Raw genomic sequence first — 19,809 nt, 5'->3', positions numbered from 1 at the left:
TATCAGAGAACAATCTTGCCCTCTGCAGCATAAGAAATGTTATTGACTCTAAAACATTTCACGTTCTGACAAGTTAGGAGGCTTTTAAATAAGTCTTTGTGAATGTTTTTTTTTATTTATTATTATTTGGGATGCACTTTTATCTGAAGTTTAGTTGTCCTTTAACTTCATTCTGATGCTAATTAAGGGGGACAATGACTTAATTCACCCATGTATTGTGATTTTTATAACTAGCGTCCTCCTGCCAAATTGATCTGGCCCCGCTATAAAACATAAGCAGTAGCTGTTCCTACTTTAATTATTTAATAAGGTCAAGGAAAAGAACAAGACCAATGCCATTGAAACATTAAAATAAAGTTATATCTGTAATGACAGAGAGATATTGCAAGATAGACAACTCCAGTTTCCGGCATTGCAGGTTTATGGTTGATACATGACTACTTGGACAATATTACTTTACTGTTGGATGACATTTAATTATGCATTTTCTCCAAAATTCCAAGAGCGACTAAATCTGTTTTACAGTTTAATATGCACTGCAGGCTGTGGATTGGTGAGCTGAATGATATACAGGAATTAACTGGAGTGTTTATACTTAACTAAATATGTCCAGTGCGCTTTCTGTCACTCCCCTGCCGAAGGTTGCCATGACAGTTAGGAGGAGATACTCTAGCGGGTCAGAAAAAAGTATAACAATATACAGCTATGCAATGCTCTTCAGTATCCGCAAATGCACCCAACCGTCCGCCCACATTTTGTTTTTGGAACTTCTCCCTGGAAAAATGTTCTGAGTTATTTCTTGTGGGTATGTGGGTTCATATGGGAATACACATGTTTAAAAGTGTTATAATAATACTTTAGGGTCAAGTCTACGAACACTTCAACACCACTTCCTTCATTTATTTCACCTTTATCGTTTTTCTTCTGAATGACTGTTTCGTCAAGTATAATTTATGTCTTGAATTAATCATGAGGTTGGGTAGACATTGGGGCTAGAATTGTTACATGCAGTGGTGGAACTGCGGCCACGGGCAGTTAATTCATGCAATTCATTCAGCTCAGTAATACACAGAATACAGTGTATATTAAACTGTAAAACAGAAGATTTAGTTGATCTTGGAATCTTGGAGAACATGCACAAAATAAGGTGATAAAACGAGTTTCATGAGCCTGGACCTTCAGAATCAGAATCACTAGTTCGTGTACCAAATAACTGTAGCAGATTTTCAACATTATATGCTGTTAAATGTGGATACATCCACCCACTATTCAAGGGCACAACAAAAGCCTTAATACCGGCCCCTGGTCCCTGAGGTTTCATTGTTGAGGCCCCAGTGGTGGTTTTACTTAGCATGTGGCGGACACAAGCATTCTCAGAAGAAGTCCCACTCTGTTCTTGTAGGGGAAGAGCAGAAACGGGGAGGCTGAAGCGACATTGCTGTTCTCCCCCAAATTTTGCTAAAGGGCCTGGCTATAGCCAAACACATGGTTTCCTCCATTCCCAACTTAATAGTAAGTCCTTTGGAAGGCAGTAGAATGTTCATCATTTTCCCCAGATAAACAGAAAAGTTCCTCCTAAATGCACTTTCTCTATTATTTCAGTCTCATTTAAATAATCTGATCCTAAAATACAAAATCTGCCCGGCTCCTAACAACAAAGCATCCAACATTTTGTACCCTTGGAAATGCCAACTTTTTTGCCTGCAAATCCATCTGCAAAGAATAGGCAAGTGGCATCACAAAATAACATTTGCACCATTGGTTCAATCTTGCATTTTTCTAAATAGTCCTTTAAGGGTAAATCACAGACTTGCTGTTGACTGGTTGCATTATAGACATGGGAAAGACCAGCAATAATTTGAAAGCCTGAAAAACGTGCTTTCCCCTAGTGATTGAAAAATTAAATGAGAACTTAAAAAAAACGTGCTCTAAGGTACCATTCAGACCCTCCTCCAAAGAGGAAGGGTCCCTCTATCCCCGACCCCTGGATCCATAAGGACCCTTAGGGGCAAGGTTCTTCAGACCCCCTTCACCGTCTCCCCCCGAATGAGGAGACCTCAGATGGTTCAGGAGGGTGGGAGTCACTAGGACCACCCCCCCCCCTAGATTCTTGGGGATCAGGACCCATAAGGGCTACAGCACCTCCGCCAATCCGTGAAAAAAACATAAAAAAGTGAAGTGACAAACAGTGAGAAAAATATATAAATAAATTAGTGCCGTGCAAAATGGCCCCAGCCTTTCAGCCTAGATGTTAAAAATTTATCCTGCCTAGCCAAAAGGCTGGGGCAAGGACGAGTGTGTGTAGCAGAAAGTGGGGTTCGTGCAAAGTGCTGATTCAAGTGAGGGTCACCACTCCCCAGGTGAATTCAGGCACCCCTTTGTCACTACTCCAGGGGCACTATCCCCGGCTTTTTAGCAACTGGCCCTCTGGCCAGACCAAGCTTTCCCATGGTCTTTTCAGGGCGGGCAGAAACCCCTACTCAGACAGGTACTCACTTGATCTTAGCCAAAAGGCCGAGAAGCGATGCTGGAAAGGCCAGCAATTTCACAGTAGCTCAAGTGACAGTGGGCCTGAGTCATTAAGGAGAGCAAAGCATAAAAAAGAAGTAACTTTGCACCTGGGCAAAACCATGTTGCATTGGAGGGGGAGGTAAATTTTAAATGCGGGGACAGATTTATAGTTGGGGTAGAGCATGTCCTAGATCAGCTTTAAATTTCAGTGTAAAAATAAAGCATTTGTGTGCTACATGAAAAAACAGCCAGTATTTAAGTTATGTGCAAAATAATAAACTAATATGCACCCTTGCATTGTAACATGGCTTATACCGGAGAACATTTACTCCTTTTTTTTGCCTTACTTTCCTTAATGACTCAGGACCCCTGAATTTTACTTGTATCAGATCCCATGTGCAGCAGTGTATTTTATCGTTCATAATGCAGTGTGTTCTTAATAGTTCATATACAACATTTGAAATTGTGGGATGTACTGGTCCTGTCAATGCTAAAAAGTCATGAATTTCCATAACCTCTATAGCAAGCAGGAAGTTATTTCCCCTTTAAGACCACATTATGTAGGTTATGCAAATTTTAGATCATTTTGCAAGATACTGTGGACCTATTGATTACATATTAAGAAAAAAATTCTATTTCCTATTTTTGTAGCCAATGCATAGCGAAAACTGGGAAAACAGAAATTAGGAACAATTCTCTTATTAGTGCAATTTGCTCCCAAGACACTGTCATTGATAGCTCATTTCTGACGTCATTCTATCACCTATTAGGCTTCTTGACGTAGATGATCATCTGGCTGTTTGTAACACACTGAGTAATATGGCCTCTGTGATCTGGTGAATATAAAACAATGTAAAAAACAATTAGACTCCTTAAACGTCTTACAGAGTATCAGTAGAGTTTGAATCCTACTAGCATCCTACATAATTCTTAACTTGAATTAATGAAGGATAATGCGTAGCTGTGGTCTACTAGCTGACATCAAGCTCTTTTTCTGTGTATCGCTAATATTTCATCCCTAAGTGGCATCTTTTTGTTGTTGAACAGCCTTATAGTGAAAGAACAGGAAACCAAAGCAGTGCAGGGGAATAGGCTGTGCAGTCCTCAGATTCTGAATATTTAAAACTACAACATACCAGATCTTTTGTTCTGTACGACGGATGCAATTTTCGATATTGGTTCTCTTTCTCTAGCCGATTCTTCCTCTACTACAGATATGTCAAAGTCGCCGCCCAAGCGCATATTTTTTGCGGCCCCGCATTACTATGGGAAAACAAATGGAATGTGACCCACGTTTTATTCTATCCGGTGAAATGACTTAAAAATTCAGTGAATACGGTGGAACAGCTTGGGTGTGAATTAAGTCAACCTTCCCTGCCAGTGTCACGTGACATGTGCGCGTCAATTCCGCTCGTCTCCTTACACCTATGTTGTATGCTGTCGCACATATTCAGAACCGTACACTTTTGTAATACAAGTGAACTCAAAACATTATCATTATTCGTTTGTTGTCCAAGTACATTTATTTGACAGTTTGCTGATTGTTTATCCAACGTATCACCCGTTTGTGCTGACGATGGTTACTTATTTCTTTTTAGTTTTCTTGCGACACACAAAATTTTAGACTTTGATTGTTTGGCCCATTTGGGGTTTTGAGTTTAACGTGTCTGATCTACTGTATATGCACAGACCAGGGGCATAACATTCAATCGACAGGGGTGGGGGGATTGGCAATGAATTTCCACAACAGAAAGTACAAATAGAAAGCGTGGGGGATGGGTATGAGCCATGCTCTACGCATTTTGCCCACGTCTGTGCCCATTTACCTCTGGGTCCTACAGCCTCCACATCTCCTGCAACGGCGTTAGTTCCTCTAGCATAGACATCATCTCTGCTCCTTTATATCTCAATTTTCCTGTTCTTGGTTAGTAAGAAAAATAGACAACTTTCAATACGGTGGCTCAGTGGTTAGCACTTCTGCCTTACAGCACTGGGGTCATGACTTCAATTCCCGATCATGGCCTTATCTGTGAAGAGTTTCTATGTTCTCCCCGTGTTTGCATGGGTTTCCTCAGGGTGTTTCGGTTTCCTCCCACTCTCCAAAAACATACTGGTAGGTTAATTGGCTGCTAACAAATTGACCCTAGTCTGTCTGTTTGTCTCTGTCTGTGTGTGTGTTAGGGAATTTAGACTATAAGCCCCAATGAGGCAGGGACTGATGTGAATGAGTTCTCTGTACAGCGCTGCGGAATCAGTGGCGCTATATAAATAAATGGTGATGATGATGATGACAACTTGGTTTGCCATGGTTTTCAAAAACTACCCAAGTAAAATGAATTTGTAGTAAATGTATCAATCTGATATCTCAGTGTTAAGAAAGCTTACAATCTCATATATGTTTTTGTTTTTCTAATTATCCATGAAATGTACTACTTTAACTTACCATTTGTTGTTTTACAATACAAAGGCCCTCACTACCATGTAGAAGTGAAAGCTGTGTAATACAAGTTCTAACCACAGTAGAATAATCAATAATCGTGACGTAAATACTGTTCGGAAACAATTATTATTTCTTACATAAGTGAGCTCTTCATCTCCCCGACTTTCTCTTTATCTGCCGTTAGAGGCGGCACTTGAGAATGTCTGGAAGGGATGACTCAGAGACATGTCATTGGAACATTGCTGTATGTCTAACATCAGTAATGGGACGTCTCCACTTGTTGGATGTTCGGAGCAACGCACCGCCTTGCTCTATCAACTTGTGAGAAGTTATTGTACTTTGCAGAGTATGTTTTGGCTTTCGACAGAAAAGACCTTGAAAAACACTTTATAGTACACGCCGAATAATTGTTTTATCGCTTCAACCTCACTTAGTGATTTTACAATGGACACATTTTTCTGAACTGTAGTGCTCTTGGAAACACAAAAGAACCAATATGTAACATTTCAAACATGCAAAAGTTAAATTGTACGTTACAATGGCACTCCTGTGGCTTCCTGGAATCCTGCTGCAAAACCTTTGTTAAATCTACTTGTTCTACGTTTCAGCAGAGTTTTATTTCTATTTTTTTTATCCAAAGCTGCTTTTGCTGCTCTCTCGGCCCTTTATTTCCACCGTCTCCTGTGTTTTGCATTTATTTTATTGTAGAAGTTAGAAAAAAAAGATTGTATAGTATTGTATAAGATTGCAATGCATAGTGATGGATTCTTTACAATGCACATATATCTATTAGCTCATATAATAGTCTTGAATGGTTTATTTAATAACCTTGAGCAAATAGCATTAATGTGCTGTTAATATCAGTAACCAATCAGATATTTCCCTTCATTACTCAGCAGCCAATCAGATATCTGATATCCGGGGCTGCCATGTTATTGGATTATCTTGTGGTGTAGGTGTTAAATCAGGTGCAACTTTGTAAATGGGGTAACCTATGCATACAAAAAGTCTGTATCTATCCAGAGTTTATCCATAGAGCTGTATTCAAGAACTTTTTGAAAGATTGTAGAACTATATCTCCCAAACACAGTATGAGCCTTCTCCTGGCTTTGGGTAAGGATAAGGTGTATATTTTCCTGAACGGCAGTCATCCAAAAGTTGAAATCTCCATTAAGGGACTGTAAGAAATTCAACCACCTTCACAATAGCTTAAGTCCTTAATCTGATCCCACTTGATCTCTCTGTACGGAATTGGTGGTGCTATGTAATTTTTTTCTCTGGTTTTGTTTCAAAATATTGCCTTATTGTCATAGCAGCTGTCCATCAAGCCTATTTAAGGCACATTTGGGTGTGGCTCACAAGCCAGCCCTTGCTAGATGTAAACCCCTATATCTGGGAGGTGAGTGCATCTGATTTTAACTGCATTTTAATGGTGTTTAAAGCATATAGGTCAGTGTAGGACCTGCATATAATGAGGTGCCCTTGACGCTGGGATGCAGGCTTAAATGTTTTGATAAAAATATGAACTAATACCTCATGTTTTCATTTTGCTAGACACACACAGATATGCAGTGTAAAGGATAAGCACTGACAACTGTCTTTTTGTTGGTGCTATATAAATAGATGATGATGATGGTGTGGACATAGTGCTAACCATATACCTCCTCACACACCCTAATCGATGCCTAAGTTATAAGAGAACACCTAGCTGTGCTCTAAAAGTTTCAAACAGTTTTCCGATCTTTCCTCCACAAATTCTAATAATGTGAGAAGGCTCAGTCTAAAATCTTGTGGAAATATATATTGTAATAGAGTGTGAAGGCACTGTAATGTGACCATCATCCTGGGCCTACTGTGGTCTTTAGGTGGACTCTGCTGTTTTAAAAAAAAAAATACATTAATCAATATATATCGAACAGCTGGTACGCAACGCAGGCCCCAAAGCAAAATTTAGGGGCAGCCCGAATATCAGGAATAGGAGTTTCAGAGAACAAAACCTCATTATTGGGCTAATCATTGGCCATGTCCTTTTTAAATCTTAAGTAGAAATATAATAATAATAGTATAAAAATAATATGAATTTGCATTTTGCATGTATTCTCCATATTCTTAGTAACACTGAATTACTGCATGACTGTTGCTGTTTTTTCCACCAATTAATTCATTAATAAGAAAAAAAATATATATTTTTTTATTCTTATCACTGGTATCTTTTGCGTACATGAGAAAAAAAAAATATGTTTCAGAATTTAAAACATTAAACTTCAGCGAATACAAAGGTTTCTGATTTAGTCTTTTAGTCACTTGTGGTGTTGAATCTGACAGCGGACACCGGGAGAAGTTATGGAACACAGTTCTAATAGCGCGGCTCACATGCCATGTGTTCTGCTGGCGGCTCCCCAAGGTAAACGAGATGCAGAAGATAAGGATTTCTTTGCCGTTTCATAACCTGACATTTTGCACGTTCATTTACCTTCACATAGGAACAAAGCCAAGCTGGCATTAATGCGAGAGGGTCAATCAATTGCACAGTGGGTGAATGTCAACTTAGAGCTTATTCATTTTTCAGACGTGAGACAAATACCTAAGGAGCACTACTGCTTCTGCGGACCTTGGTCAATAGAGGTGTCCTAAATCGTGAAGGTAATTGAAGGCAGCAAAGGACACTTTATTGTTGATATTTATACTCGGCACACATACTGTATTCCTTATTTACTGCTTACTGGTTCAGTTTGTTATAATTCATAACCTCTGTTTAATATGTTATACGTTCCATCTTTCCTTTCATATATTATAATAAATTATGTTGGAAAACTAACACGTGTGTTGCATTGAAATCCTTTGACATGCAACCAGGTATTAACTTGAATTTGCAATGAACAAAAATCTTGCTTTTTAAAGGACTTGCCAACTTTTCAGCATGTTCTCGTAAAAGTTCTGTGGACCTCTCCCCCATAAAAATAGTAAATACGCCACTTCCACCCCCCATCACACATCATTTATGATGTTAGAATTGTGTTGCTAGCTTTTTCTCTTTTTAAGGAGATCTACAGGATCGTTAATGATTAAGGTGGAAAACACTTTTGTTGAACACAAACGGTACCAAGAACGCCCATCAACCCATACCATTGTAACAGTTCACATCACTACTCTGTGCTGCTGTTAATTTTTAGATGTTCGGATAGGCCACAGGCATAGCCCCTCCCACAGGGTTAGTCCCTCCCATTCAAACTTGAATATAAATGCACACAAAATTTTGGATGACCTGAAATCCACTATGCTACTTCCAACTAATGGCTATAGTTTGTTTCAGTACCATTGAGATCTTCTTAACATCCGTGTGTAACCAGTTTTAAAGAATGAATACATTAGGCACCTTGACCCTAGTCAGAGCACTCAAAAAGATATTGATATATCAATCATACTGCGGGAGATCTCCAAAGTTGACCGGATCTTGGGGGCGTGGCCACACAAATAATGTCATTAGGCCCCACCCCCTGTTATGCAATACCAATTTTTACCTGTTATAGTGCAGGGAGGGGCTATGATGGCCCAATTAGCCATGCCTCCTCCCACTTCACCAGAGAAGCAGGCAGGATTTGGGAGGCTGCCCTGCTCTCCTAGTTGTCCGGGAGAGTAGGCATCTATGATATTGATATTGTGACAACCATCAATGTATCAACAAAATGTATAGTATAAAATTACATACATTTAAATCAGCACCACAAACAAACACAGTTTGCAGGTGAGTATAAAATTTCACATGCAGTCCCAACTAAATATCATATTTCAGCTTTAAAAATGAGCAGTCATTTACTGCATAAGACAGGAATGCAATATATGCTGACATGTGTGTTTGTGTACACTGTATTCATTTAATTTTTTTCCCCAGCGAAATTCCCTCCGGCTGTTTCCAGTGATAGTAATACTTGAACAGTGTTTTGAAAATATGTTATTATTGTAATAGCTTTATGTGGCGTTGAATGTCCTCTTCATCAAAGTGGGGATTTGACAAATTCCTAGGTCAAATCAATATGAAAAGCAGTTATTTCAGATATAATGTAGGTTATCAAAAGACCACATCTAAAAATCATTTTAAAAAGAATTTTCACAGACTATTATATGTAAGCAGTATTTTAATTTCACGAAATATCTGGCATTTAAAGGGATGTCCGCTTAAATTATTTTCCCCTTTAACTGTTAGGGGCCTGATTCATTAAGGATCTTAACTTAAGAAACTTCTTATTTAAGTCTCCTGGACAAAACCATGTTACAATGTAAGGGGTGCAAATTAGTATTCTGTTTTGCACATAAGTTAAATACTGACTGTTTTTTTCATGTAGCACACAAATACTTGATAGCTTATTTGTACACTGAAATTTAAAGTTGATATTTGTGTGCTACATGAAAAAACAGTCAGTATTTAACTTATGTGCAAAACAGAATACTAATTTGTACCCCTTGCATTGTAAAAATGGTTTTGTCCAGGAGACTGAAATAAGAAGTTTCTTCAGTTAAGATCCTTAATGAATCAGGCCCCAGATCTGGGAGTGGGGGGAGGAGTCACTCTAATCATTCCTGAATTGTGGCCCCTTTAGTCAGGGTCCACACTAAAAGTGCAAAGTGAAACAGTAAAGAAATAAAATATATTTTTTTTAAGTCTAGCCTACCTTCACCTTGCTAAATACATTTTTTGTCATTTTTGGCCCTTACATTGAAGCCTAATTTGTATCTTAAATTAATCATGGCAGTAAGGTGGTATTAGGACTATGTTTATGCCATGTATTCTACTTGTGTATCTGGGATTTGCGTGCATAAAAATGAACTTACCTGCACTCTCTTCAGTCATCCGCTCATCTGCGAATGCCCCCCAAATTGAGTCCTACCTAAGAAACTCATTTAAATATCTATTCACGCAGCGCGAAATCTCTATTCAAAATGTGGATGCAATAGATTCATACCTTCCTTCCAGGCCCCACCCAGGATCTGACCAAGCACCGCCCCCGATCCAAACCAACTTGCCCACTTTGTGGTAAAGCGCCGCCCATATTCATGTAAGCCCCGTCCTCCTAATGTCTGTGATTCTGGATTGTCCCACCAAAATCCGGGCAGTTGGAGTTACGCAAAGTGCACAAGTGCGACTAGCCCGTATTTAGCTAGTTATCCTTCGGTTCAAACAGGTGGAGCCCAGATTTGCACCCGAAATAGTGACAGCCATCTTGAGTTGATAGCCAATATATATCCAGTAAAAACAGACGCCCGCATAAAAACAAATCACCAGATATTGAAAATGAACATGGCTGACATTATGCTAAACTGCTAGAACAGATATTTGTGAGGGATTTTTCGAGCAGTTTTGTTTATGAAAAAAATAATCATTGGCCAAGTGGAACATTGAGCGCTGATACTAAACACAGTGCCAGTTAATATTACAACATTCAGTGTCACCTCAGAGGTTACAGCGAAAGGTTTTAAATGTACTTAATATTGAAACAGGACTACTGTATATCAATTTAATGATATTACATTCTTCTTGTTGTATTGTTGAGAAGCCAGCAACATAACCTTTTCTACATTACTGTGAACCATCTCAATTTGAAATTTTATTCGAAATGTTTTTACATTCTCATTAAAAAGCTCCGGGCTGCATGATAATTCTCTCTGTCTGGGGCTGATAGTACCAGCGCTGAATGACATTACTGAGGCAACATTCGACTGTCTTAAGAACACATGAAAGGCGTACAGATTTTCCCCCTTTTCTCATCAATTGCATAATGCTATTCTCACAGTGTTAAAATGCAGTTGTCACCTTAACACACTGAAATTAGCTATTTTGCAGTATTGTATCCAGTATATATATATATATATATATATATATATATATATATATATATATATATATAATACTGCAGCTTATTAATTCAATAGGAAAAAATTACCCAATGGAGGCACTTTGTGAGGCCATATTGTGTGCGAAACCAATATTTAAATGTAATTTTTCAGTTCACAGTTAACTTGTGACATCATTGAGGGTTAATGTGCATACATGATGTCACTAGTTGCTAGTGAATTGATAGGGTGTACTCGAATATCACTACAGGACACAATCTACCTGTCCCAACCGCATGTAGGTGATAAATGCTTTATAAACAGCTCAATGACATTTTATGACCCATCGTATATTGGAGTACAAGGGCATAGCATCCTGTGTATTTCATCCATATTCCTATGAACACATCGTAGGCTCAGATATTCTTGTCTCCAGCCTCTTCTATACATCTTTCCAAAATAATAATTACATAAAGTTTGATCCGAAAGACAAACAATTATGTAATATCCCACTTGTTATTATCTTTCTCCTGTCATGTTTATTGCTTATTGAGGAACAGTTTAATAGCTCTGGAATAACAATTATAGAGAATGTGATCACTGTAGTACATATTTCTGATGCTACTTACAGTCATTATTGTATTTAACATCATTTTGATGCAAAAGGACCATTTGCCTGTGCCCCACCAGGGCTCGTAGACAGAGGCGGGCTGGCCCAGGGGACAGGGGGGCAGCGCCCCCCCAGGCCGCTCAGTCTGACCGCTATTAGGACCGGGGGGTAGGCTGGCCGGCCGCCCGCCCCGGATGCAATATAGGCTGTTTTCACCGCGGCCGCATCTGATGACATCAGATGCGGCCGCGCCAGCGTACAAGCGGCCGCATCACATGACAGGGGATGCGGCCGCACGCAGCCGCATCCTGTTTAATGCGATGCACCCGCACCTGTGTGCCCCCCGGGCTTCCCTCTCCCAGCCCGCGCCGGCTCATAGCCCTTATAGTAATGAAGTTAATGAAGAATAATTTTGGAAAGTCCCTTAAAAAACAATTCTTTTACCATCTGGTATTCCAAAAAAACAATGATTCACTCTTTAAAAACAGTGGTGTCTGGGCACTCACTACAGAAAATTTCTCCCAATGGGATATCTGTAACGGTTTCACAAACGATTGAAAGTCCCGATGAGCATGCAGATTCATGTGTACATACCTACACGATTTACCTTCAGATCTGTGCTCCTCATCTCTCATAACCATCTGCTGAAAAGAATGCGACTCTGTAAACTCCATAGAGATCTACTGACACTGCTAGTCGTAAGTGCATACGCACTGCAGGATTGGAACGACATTGTTCCATTGTTAATTGTGAAGTTTAGAAAACCAAATCAAATGATAGCATGTGCTTTGGTGCCATAAAACATGATGGTGGGAGCGTACACACTAATGTGATACCGGACCTAACAGTCGTTCATTGTTTGATTGGCACAATAATTGCATGAAATTACTGTAGAGTAGACAGCCAATTATGATCTGTTTATAGGTTGGGGTGCCCTTGACCATTGCTAGAAGTATCTCACACTGACCAACCACTCCAACAATTTACACGGTTGCATAGTAACATTGCTTAGACCGCTCTATGTTTACCTAAATATCAAAACAATGTTACAGTGCTACACTAGTATCTTAGCACTCATAAAAAACATAAGACATAAGAATACTACATAAAGCTGCAATTACAATAAGACACTAAAGCAAAACATATTCATACTGATGCAGGATATATAAACAATATTGAGAACCAATGAGTGGGTATACTGATTACAGAACCTAATGATGCCATATTGTAGATTTTAATCCAAAATCATATTGCTTGTATTAAACATATATGTGTTGTAGGTGGAGTTGCAGTAGCCTTGCTCTCTCTTTTATTTGGAGTCCCATATCAGACAGCTCACTTCTCTGTTACTGCCGACACAACAGTTCACCATAACAGTTCCCTTATAAGCAAACTAACACTGCAAATTACAGCGCGGAAAATGGTTCAGAAATCACTTTGGGATCACAAGTGTTCTATCCTTATTTTATGTTGCAAACGAGGGCAACAGGTATCCTTATAGAGGTTAACATTTACCGCTCCTGACAAGGCATGGTTATGAGCACCAAAACAAACGAGCATTCATGCAAAAGCAACAGAAATGCTAAACTTGTTTACTACATAAACCGTATCAGAGGTGGATAATTGTCGGGCCCCAAGGCAAAATTTGGGTAGTGGCAGGTGATGTCGGTCTAGCCTCTTGGCCCCACATTGTGGTCTTAAAAAGAACAGAGCGTGAGCCGACTTTGAGCATGTGCAGTACGGCGCATGCTTCCACTGCGCAAGGAGCTAGAGAGCAGAGCCTTCACCCCAATAAGGAGCTGGACCCAAAGTGGCGGCACTCCCTTCTTCCCCTGTAGTCCCACCACTAGTAACAGTATTATTGAATAAGTTAAATGTTTTGATCTGAGCCTTGGACTGTACACTTCTTTTTCAATACAGAAACTCTAGTGAAGGAAAAATACACCTAGTAAAATAAGCCAAATGGGAGATTGCCAAAGGGCTTACGTTTTTTTAACAGTCTCTAAGCCAACTGTGCTTGTGTTACATCTTAAGTCAGTGTGTTGTTCTTATAACATCTGGAGTAATGATTACTCAAAAATATTTCCCCAGTATACAGATCTGGAATTGCACCATAAATGCACTTGACTTAACACCTTCCCTCGTGCTTTCTATTTATGCGCCCCATGTTAGCTGGTAAATTCATCGAAATTAACAAATAAGTAACTGCAACTGTGAATACAAGACTGTTTCCTTATATGCAAAAAATCCTTTTGTTGATAAAATGTATCTACGAGCATCTTTTTCTTACTGAACAATTGTTTTGTTTTGTTTTCCTATTTTAGACAATTCTCTCAGTATCTTGGCAAGGCATAATGGATTTAACCGTTTGAAGCAAGAAGTCTACCTTTTACCAATCATAATAAGTGACAGCGGTAATCCTCCGATGAGCAGTACCAGTACCCTCACTATTCGGGTCTGTGGATGTAGCAGTGATGGCGTAGTGCAGTCATGTAATGCTGAAGCTTATGTTCTGCCAATTGGGCTCAGTATGGGAGCACTAATAGCGATCTTGGCATGTATCGTTCTGCTTCTAGGTACGTAATGTTCTTATTGCATGCTGAAAGCACTGACATACAGAATATATGTCTTCACATAGCTTTATTGGTAAGAGGGAAAAAATGACACGACAACCTCCATGAACTTATGAAAGCAACATTGCCTTGGGGAGAAAGTGACTTGTACAATTTTAGTCTCAAAGGTATCATCATCCTTAGCAGTGACTACATTGAAGGTGCTGGGTGCAAGTACTATATAACTATAGCAAGAAAAATAAACTGTTTATAAGAAAACCATAAACCTTCCAAACATACGTAATGGAAACCCACTTTATTACTCTTTTAAATGGACATCTAGGCCACTTATCACTTTTGCTGTAATGTGATAACCACAGTTGTACTACTGTAGTTCCCTCCTCAGTCAGTCACTGTGGTCACCTAGTGTGGCTCTAGCTATTCCAGGACTGGACACCCTCTGATCTTCAACTGGCCAGAGTAGAACTCCTCTATGCTGTAAACCAGCTCTTGGAATGCAGACTGCTTCTGTGTCTCAAACTGAACCATGGTCTGCACCTGCGACTTCTCTTTTTAATGTTATGCCTCTAGCAGGACAAACCACAGTTCTACTGAGCTCCAGATGGGCCAAATACAATTTTCAATGATGTTAAGGAGAAACCAAAATTCCAGGGTATGAATAGGTAGCAAGATAACACCACCTAATATGCAATTGTCACACTGTGTACAATATAGTTTGATTATTAAACTGTGCAAACAAATCTCTCCCCAAAAAATTGGACTTCTGGGTAATGTCATTTGCATACTATTCCTCTATAGCTCTTCACATGCTTACCAGAACCACATATTCTGCACTGAAAAGACCAAGCAAGGATGGTACTTTTTTTGTAGTTGAATGTCTAAGGCTAAGGAACCAGTGGGCAATTATTGAAATGTCTACCACTGAAGTGTGATTACCGAGGTGTCTATTCTCTTTTTAGAAAGACTTATTTGCAGTTATGGCAGGCGAGATCGACGAGGGTGGGGTCTTTGTAGAGAGAGGCTAGTGCCTTGTAGATTAGGACTGCAGCCCGTGACGCGGGTGGTTGCATCACCAGAGATGCAGCCCCAATGCATTGACACTGACAATCGCGTAATCGGTAGGTGTGTGTCCAATGGCACATCACGAAAGCATCGGATGTTACAAACTCACATGGGGAGCCAGTGTCAACACCATGCATTAAGGCAGTTATTTTCTTTGGCACAGATTGGCTAGCCAGTCTTGTTGTCTGATATTACTTATAGGGCAGGACAACTAAATAACTATGTTTATAAAATAAAAGAGCAGAATTTTCCACTTAACAGTGTTTAAAATTATTTAAATGATCTATTTAAAGAAACACAGGTCTAAGATAAGAGCGTCATTTGAAGCTCCCAACATCTCTCCTCTATTGTGTATAGAAATACACAATAGAGGTAAGATGTTAGGAGCTTTGAATTATGCTTTCCTGAATCTGGCATTTGTGCAGAAGTTTATTGTAGGTGGATCCCATGCTGTGAAAAAGTAAGAATGGAAAACTTTTAAGCAGTCTCATACTGTTTAATGAAAGCCAACCAATGAATTAAAATAATGCAGACAAAAAAAAAGAACATACTTGATATATTCCCTGCTACTATATTATCAAAGTAAGTCCCTCTGTGGTGCATTTATTTCTGCTTTGTGTTCCCAGAAAAATGCTGTCCTCTAGAAACAAATATAAAACGTTTTTATTTAGTTAGAAAATTATGTTTCTTAAAGAGGATGTAAAGTCATTTCCTCCTTGTAGAATCTTTAAATATAATGAGACTCATTTAGAGGTTGAAGCATATGCACACAGAACTCATGCACGGTGGCTTAGTGGTTAGCACTTCTGCCTCACAACACTGGGGTCATGAGTTAGATTCCTAACCATGGTCTTATCTGTGTGGAGTTTGTATGTTCTCCCCGTGTTTGCGTGGGTTTCCTCTGGGTGCTCCGGTTTCCTCCCACACTCCAAAAACATACTACTAGGTTAATTGGCTGCTGACAAAAATGAACATTAGTGTGTGTGTTTGTGTGTGTGTGTGTGTGTGTGTTAGGGAATATAGACTGTAGATTCCAATGGGCCAGAGACTGATGTGAACAACAAATATTTTCTTTTCAGTGCTCTAAAATTGGTGCCACTATATAAAAAATCGTAGTGTAGGGCAAGAACACACCTAAAAAAGCATATTTAAGTCAATAGTCTCAAGACACACTTATCTCTACAATGATAACATGTACGTCAGGTGTAAAAATGTGCATACTTGCTCCTCACAATAGAGTAGAGATATGGTTTGACAGTGTGAGTAGTAAATGTTAAAGCCACATTACCCTATTTGAACACAATATAATAACGTAATGGAGCGTCAACACAATACAGGGATAGTGTTTTGGAAGTTATTAATAAATGTCAAATACAAAAATCAAATGAAATACTAAATTTGCTGTTTTCCCTTTTCGAAAAATCCATTGGGAATCTTAATTCCTGTACTAGTCCAAGTGAAAATGTCAATTAATGCCAATAGACGTCCGCCACTATAATATAGACGCTAATGATGTAAGTACTGTTGAGGTCTATACGCAAACAATCTAAAGCAGCTGGCAGATAGTCATCATCCCCAATGCACCAGATCTCCAGCACCCTGGACAGATGCACCACCTAAAGGTATATCTAAGTGAGTTCCGATAGAGTTAGGGAATGGGCGCATCTGTAGGAACATTCCTTTCTGTGCGGAAAAGTGCACTTCCTTTTGAATCTTCCAGTTGCACAGTAGCGGCCAATCAATTCAGTCAGAACCGTTGAAGCACCTTATGACCATTGTTTTGTAGAACAACGGAGCTGTTGTTTGCAATACCAAATATGTGGCAATGTAAAAAAGAGTCAATTATTTAATGTTGAAACTTTATTCAACTTTTCTGTTGCTCTTTCTAATGCCAAAACAAGGGGTGGTTTGGTCTGTACAGCCAACTCGGGCAATTCTGAAGGTTAGTTTGTAGCGTACATTTGTATAACCCTTTCTTTTGAGGCAACAGCATTATTGTTTTGCTCACAATGTCTTTTTCTTTTACAGTAATTGTTGTGCTCTTCGTCACCCTCCGAAGACACAAAAATGAGCCTCTCATTATTAAGGACGACGAAGATGTTCGTGAAAATATAATCCGTTATGACGATGAAGGAGGGGGAGAAGAAGATACCGAGGCATTTGATATTGCAACTTTACAAAATCCTGATGGAATTAATGGATACTTACCTCGCAAGGATATCAAGCCTGATTTTCAGTTTATGCCCAGACAAGGTCATACTTCTACTCCTAATGGAGTGGACGTGGATGAATTTATTAATGTAAGGCTCCATGAGGCTGACAATGATCCCACGGCACCTCCTTATGACTCAATCCAGATTTATGGTTATGAAGGACGAGGTTCAGTGGCTGGTTCTCTAAGCTCCTTGGAGTCGTCAACAACAGACTCAGATCAGAATTTTGACTACCTCAATGATTGGGGTCCACGTTTTAAAAGACTTGGAGAACTTTACTCAGTTGGAGAAAGCGACAGAGAAACTTGACAATGAATCAACAGTTTTGCATCCTGGACTTTACAATACTGTAATATTTTAGGGTCCTTGTTAGTTAAGACTAAAGTGGCCAACTTGTTTTAGAGACAAATTAGCACCAGTCATCTATGAAAAAAAAAAAAAATCAAGTACATTGTAATGTTGAACCAAAAATTGTGTACGTTTAGGGGGTCAGTCTTGTGGAGTAAAAGTTTGTGAAGTATCTAGAAGTCAAGTCATTGGATGTTCAATATTCACTTGGACCACCATGGAAATTGGAGTTTTGGCATCTGGGATGTCTTGATAAACAGAGCAATTAAAAAAAAAAAAGTTGGAACTTCAGACAAGTGGATTGTTGCTCTGTGATAACGTCTTCTAAAGTCTACTGCAACATTTTGAAAAAAAAAGGAATTAACCACTTTTTACAAAAGCAATATTTGGTCTTCTAATGAATTTTGATAACTTACTAATTCCCACCTGACTTCCACTGTGCGATGACTATACATTGTACATACTAGGTGGCCAACGAGCCAGTGGCTAAACATCATCCATACATGTTTTTTGAGCCTTAAAATTTTCACATGTCCTATTACTAATTATAAAACTATAACGTTCAACAAATGGTGTGTCGATGAAGAGACATCGCCCCACAAGAGGTAATTTAATAAGGCATGCTTTTCATGAGCTTTTTCTGCCAAGAATTGCAAGCCCCTCTAAATAGTTTAGAATATTTTAAAAAAAAAAGAAATTAAATATATTTGTTTCATGTTGTTCCAAATCGTATTTATTTGTTAATTTCTCAAACTGCTATTTTATTGCCTTTATTGTATCTCATGTCTTTATTTATTGAAGAAAGAAATATGTTTAAAAAAAAATATATGTATAATCTATATCCGTTAACCGGCCATTTATTTTTTTGTATGCACATATTAAATGTTCAAATTCATATAATTTTCAAATTTTATGCGGCTTTTAACGTCGCAAGAGGTAATTTAATAAAGGGGGAATGTATATTTGCAGTAGTTGAATTTAATGGAAGGCCGTTAGGAGAAAAAAAAAACTTTTTTTCCGATAGACTTTGTCAGTTTTTATATTTTGTTCAGAACTACAATATGATATATGGTGTTTTTTTTATTACAAGCACAAACATCTGGAAGTAAACAGGTTCATGTGAATATTTAAACTTTAGAATTTGAGAGTTTTACACATTACACTGTACAGTGACAGACTCACGCTTGTAGTTATCCGGTGTTCTAGGGCAAAAACCAGTGTATATATAATTTTAGTGCTTACGTCAGCATTTTCCTTTCTATGATTTTTGCTAGTTACGCACAGGGGCACTTGCACACGAAAAAAAAAGGCATCGGCCGCGCCAGCGGCTGCACTCATAATAAACTTGCAATTATAAGTAGGAATTGTATTATAAATCGAAAGTATCACATGCAGATCATTTTAATTTTCTACTTTGCTCTGAAGCTATATTATCATTTGTTTATTTACTTCATGTATTGAAAAATTCTTGTATTGTTTACTACTTGGTGAAATATATTTTTATAAATATCTTTTTTTGGTCTCTTTTCCTTGCAGAATGTAAGTGTAAAAAAAATAAATATGGGTTGGTGTGAGATTTGGGTAAAATTCCAAAATTGTTAAAATTGTGTAAGGGGTTCAGTAAATTCCATGGCTTTTCAGGAAAATTGCATTATATAACATTTATCAATGTGCTCTGTGGGGAAGAAATATGAGTTAAGTAAAAGTTTTGAGGCTCTTTATATGTTGACCCGACCATTTCATATTATTTTCACCAGCTTGCCCTTCTGAAGGGCACGCACATCATTTCTGTATGTTCTGTATGTTGAAGTATTGACGGGCAAGATAAATCCTTCTTATTTTTTAACCCCTCCTAACTGAGCTTGATGGTATTGCAACAGAAGGTCAGCAATGTTTAGCTCATTGGCTGTTGCCAGAAGTAACTCCCATGATTCCTTGCAAATATGGGTTGCAACGTTGTTGGCTAAGGAGTTGATGTTCAAAAAAAGCCCTCTCTCCTTTGTTCCCATATCTATGATTGTAACATTCTAAAGAAAAGACTTTAAGTTGGATTGTTGCCTTATTTTGGAAAAGTCATTCCTGATTAGCCCAATAGCGTTGGTCCAGAACCTATGATCACCAAAAGTTATCCAAGCATTGATGATGTAGATTAAAAATGGACAGGATTAGGATGGGGAGTCTGATTAGATAGGGTGTTTTGGCCAGAATGAAAGGCGGCCATAT

The 19,809-nt window shown here is 38.7% G+C and overlaps 1 protein-coding gene across 1 annotated transcript in view; it reads left to right on the top strand.

Moving 5' to 3' along the window:
* The window catches only part of CDH8 (cadherin 8), a 288,359-nt gene extending 269,262 nt beyond the window's left edge, over window positions 1-19,097 (top strand). Inside the window, exons 11-12 of the mRNA XM_075189000.1 lie at window positions 13,715-13,966; window positions 17,054-19,097. Coding sequence (XP_075045101.1) covers window positions 13,715-13,966; window positions 17,054-17,547 — 746 coding nt within the window. The 3' untranslated portion in view covers window positions 17,548-19,097. The remainder of the gene's footprint in view (window positions 1-13,714; window positions 13,967-17,053) is intronic.
* Window positions 19,098-19,809: the final 712 nt, after the last annotated feature.

The sequence above is a fragment of the Mixophyes fleayi genome, chromosome 10, assembly GCF_038048845.1.
Source record: "Mixophyes fleayi isolate aMixFle1 chromosome 10, aMixFle1.hap1, whole genome shotgun sequence".
Classification (NCBI taxonomy): Eukaryota; Metazoa; Chordata; class Amphibia; order Anura; family Limnodynastidae; genus Mixophyes; species Mixophyes fleayi.
Note: the sequence above shows the minus strand (reverse complement) of the source record. Positions and strands in the feature narration are given on the sequence as shown.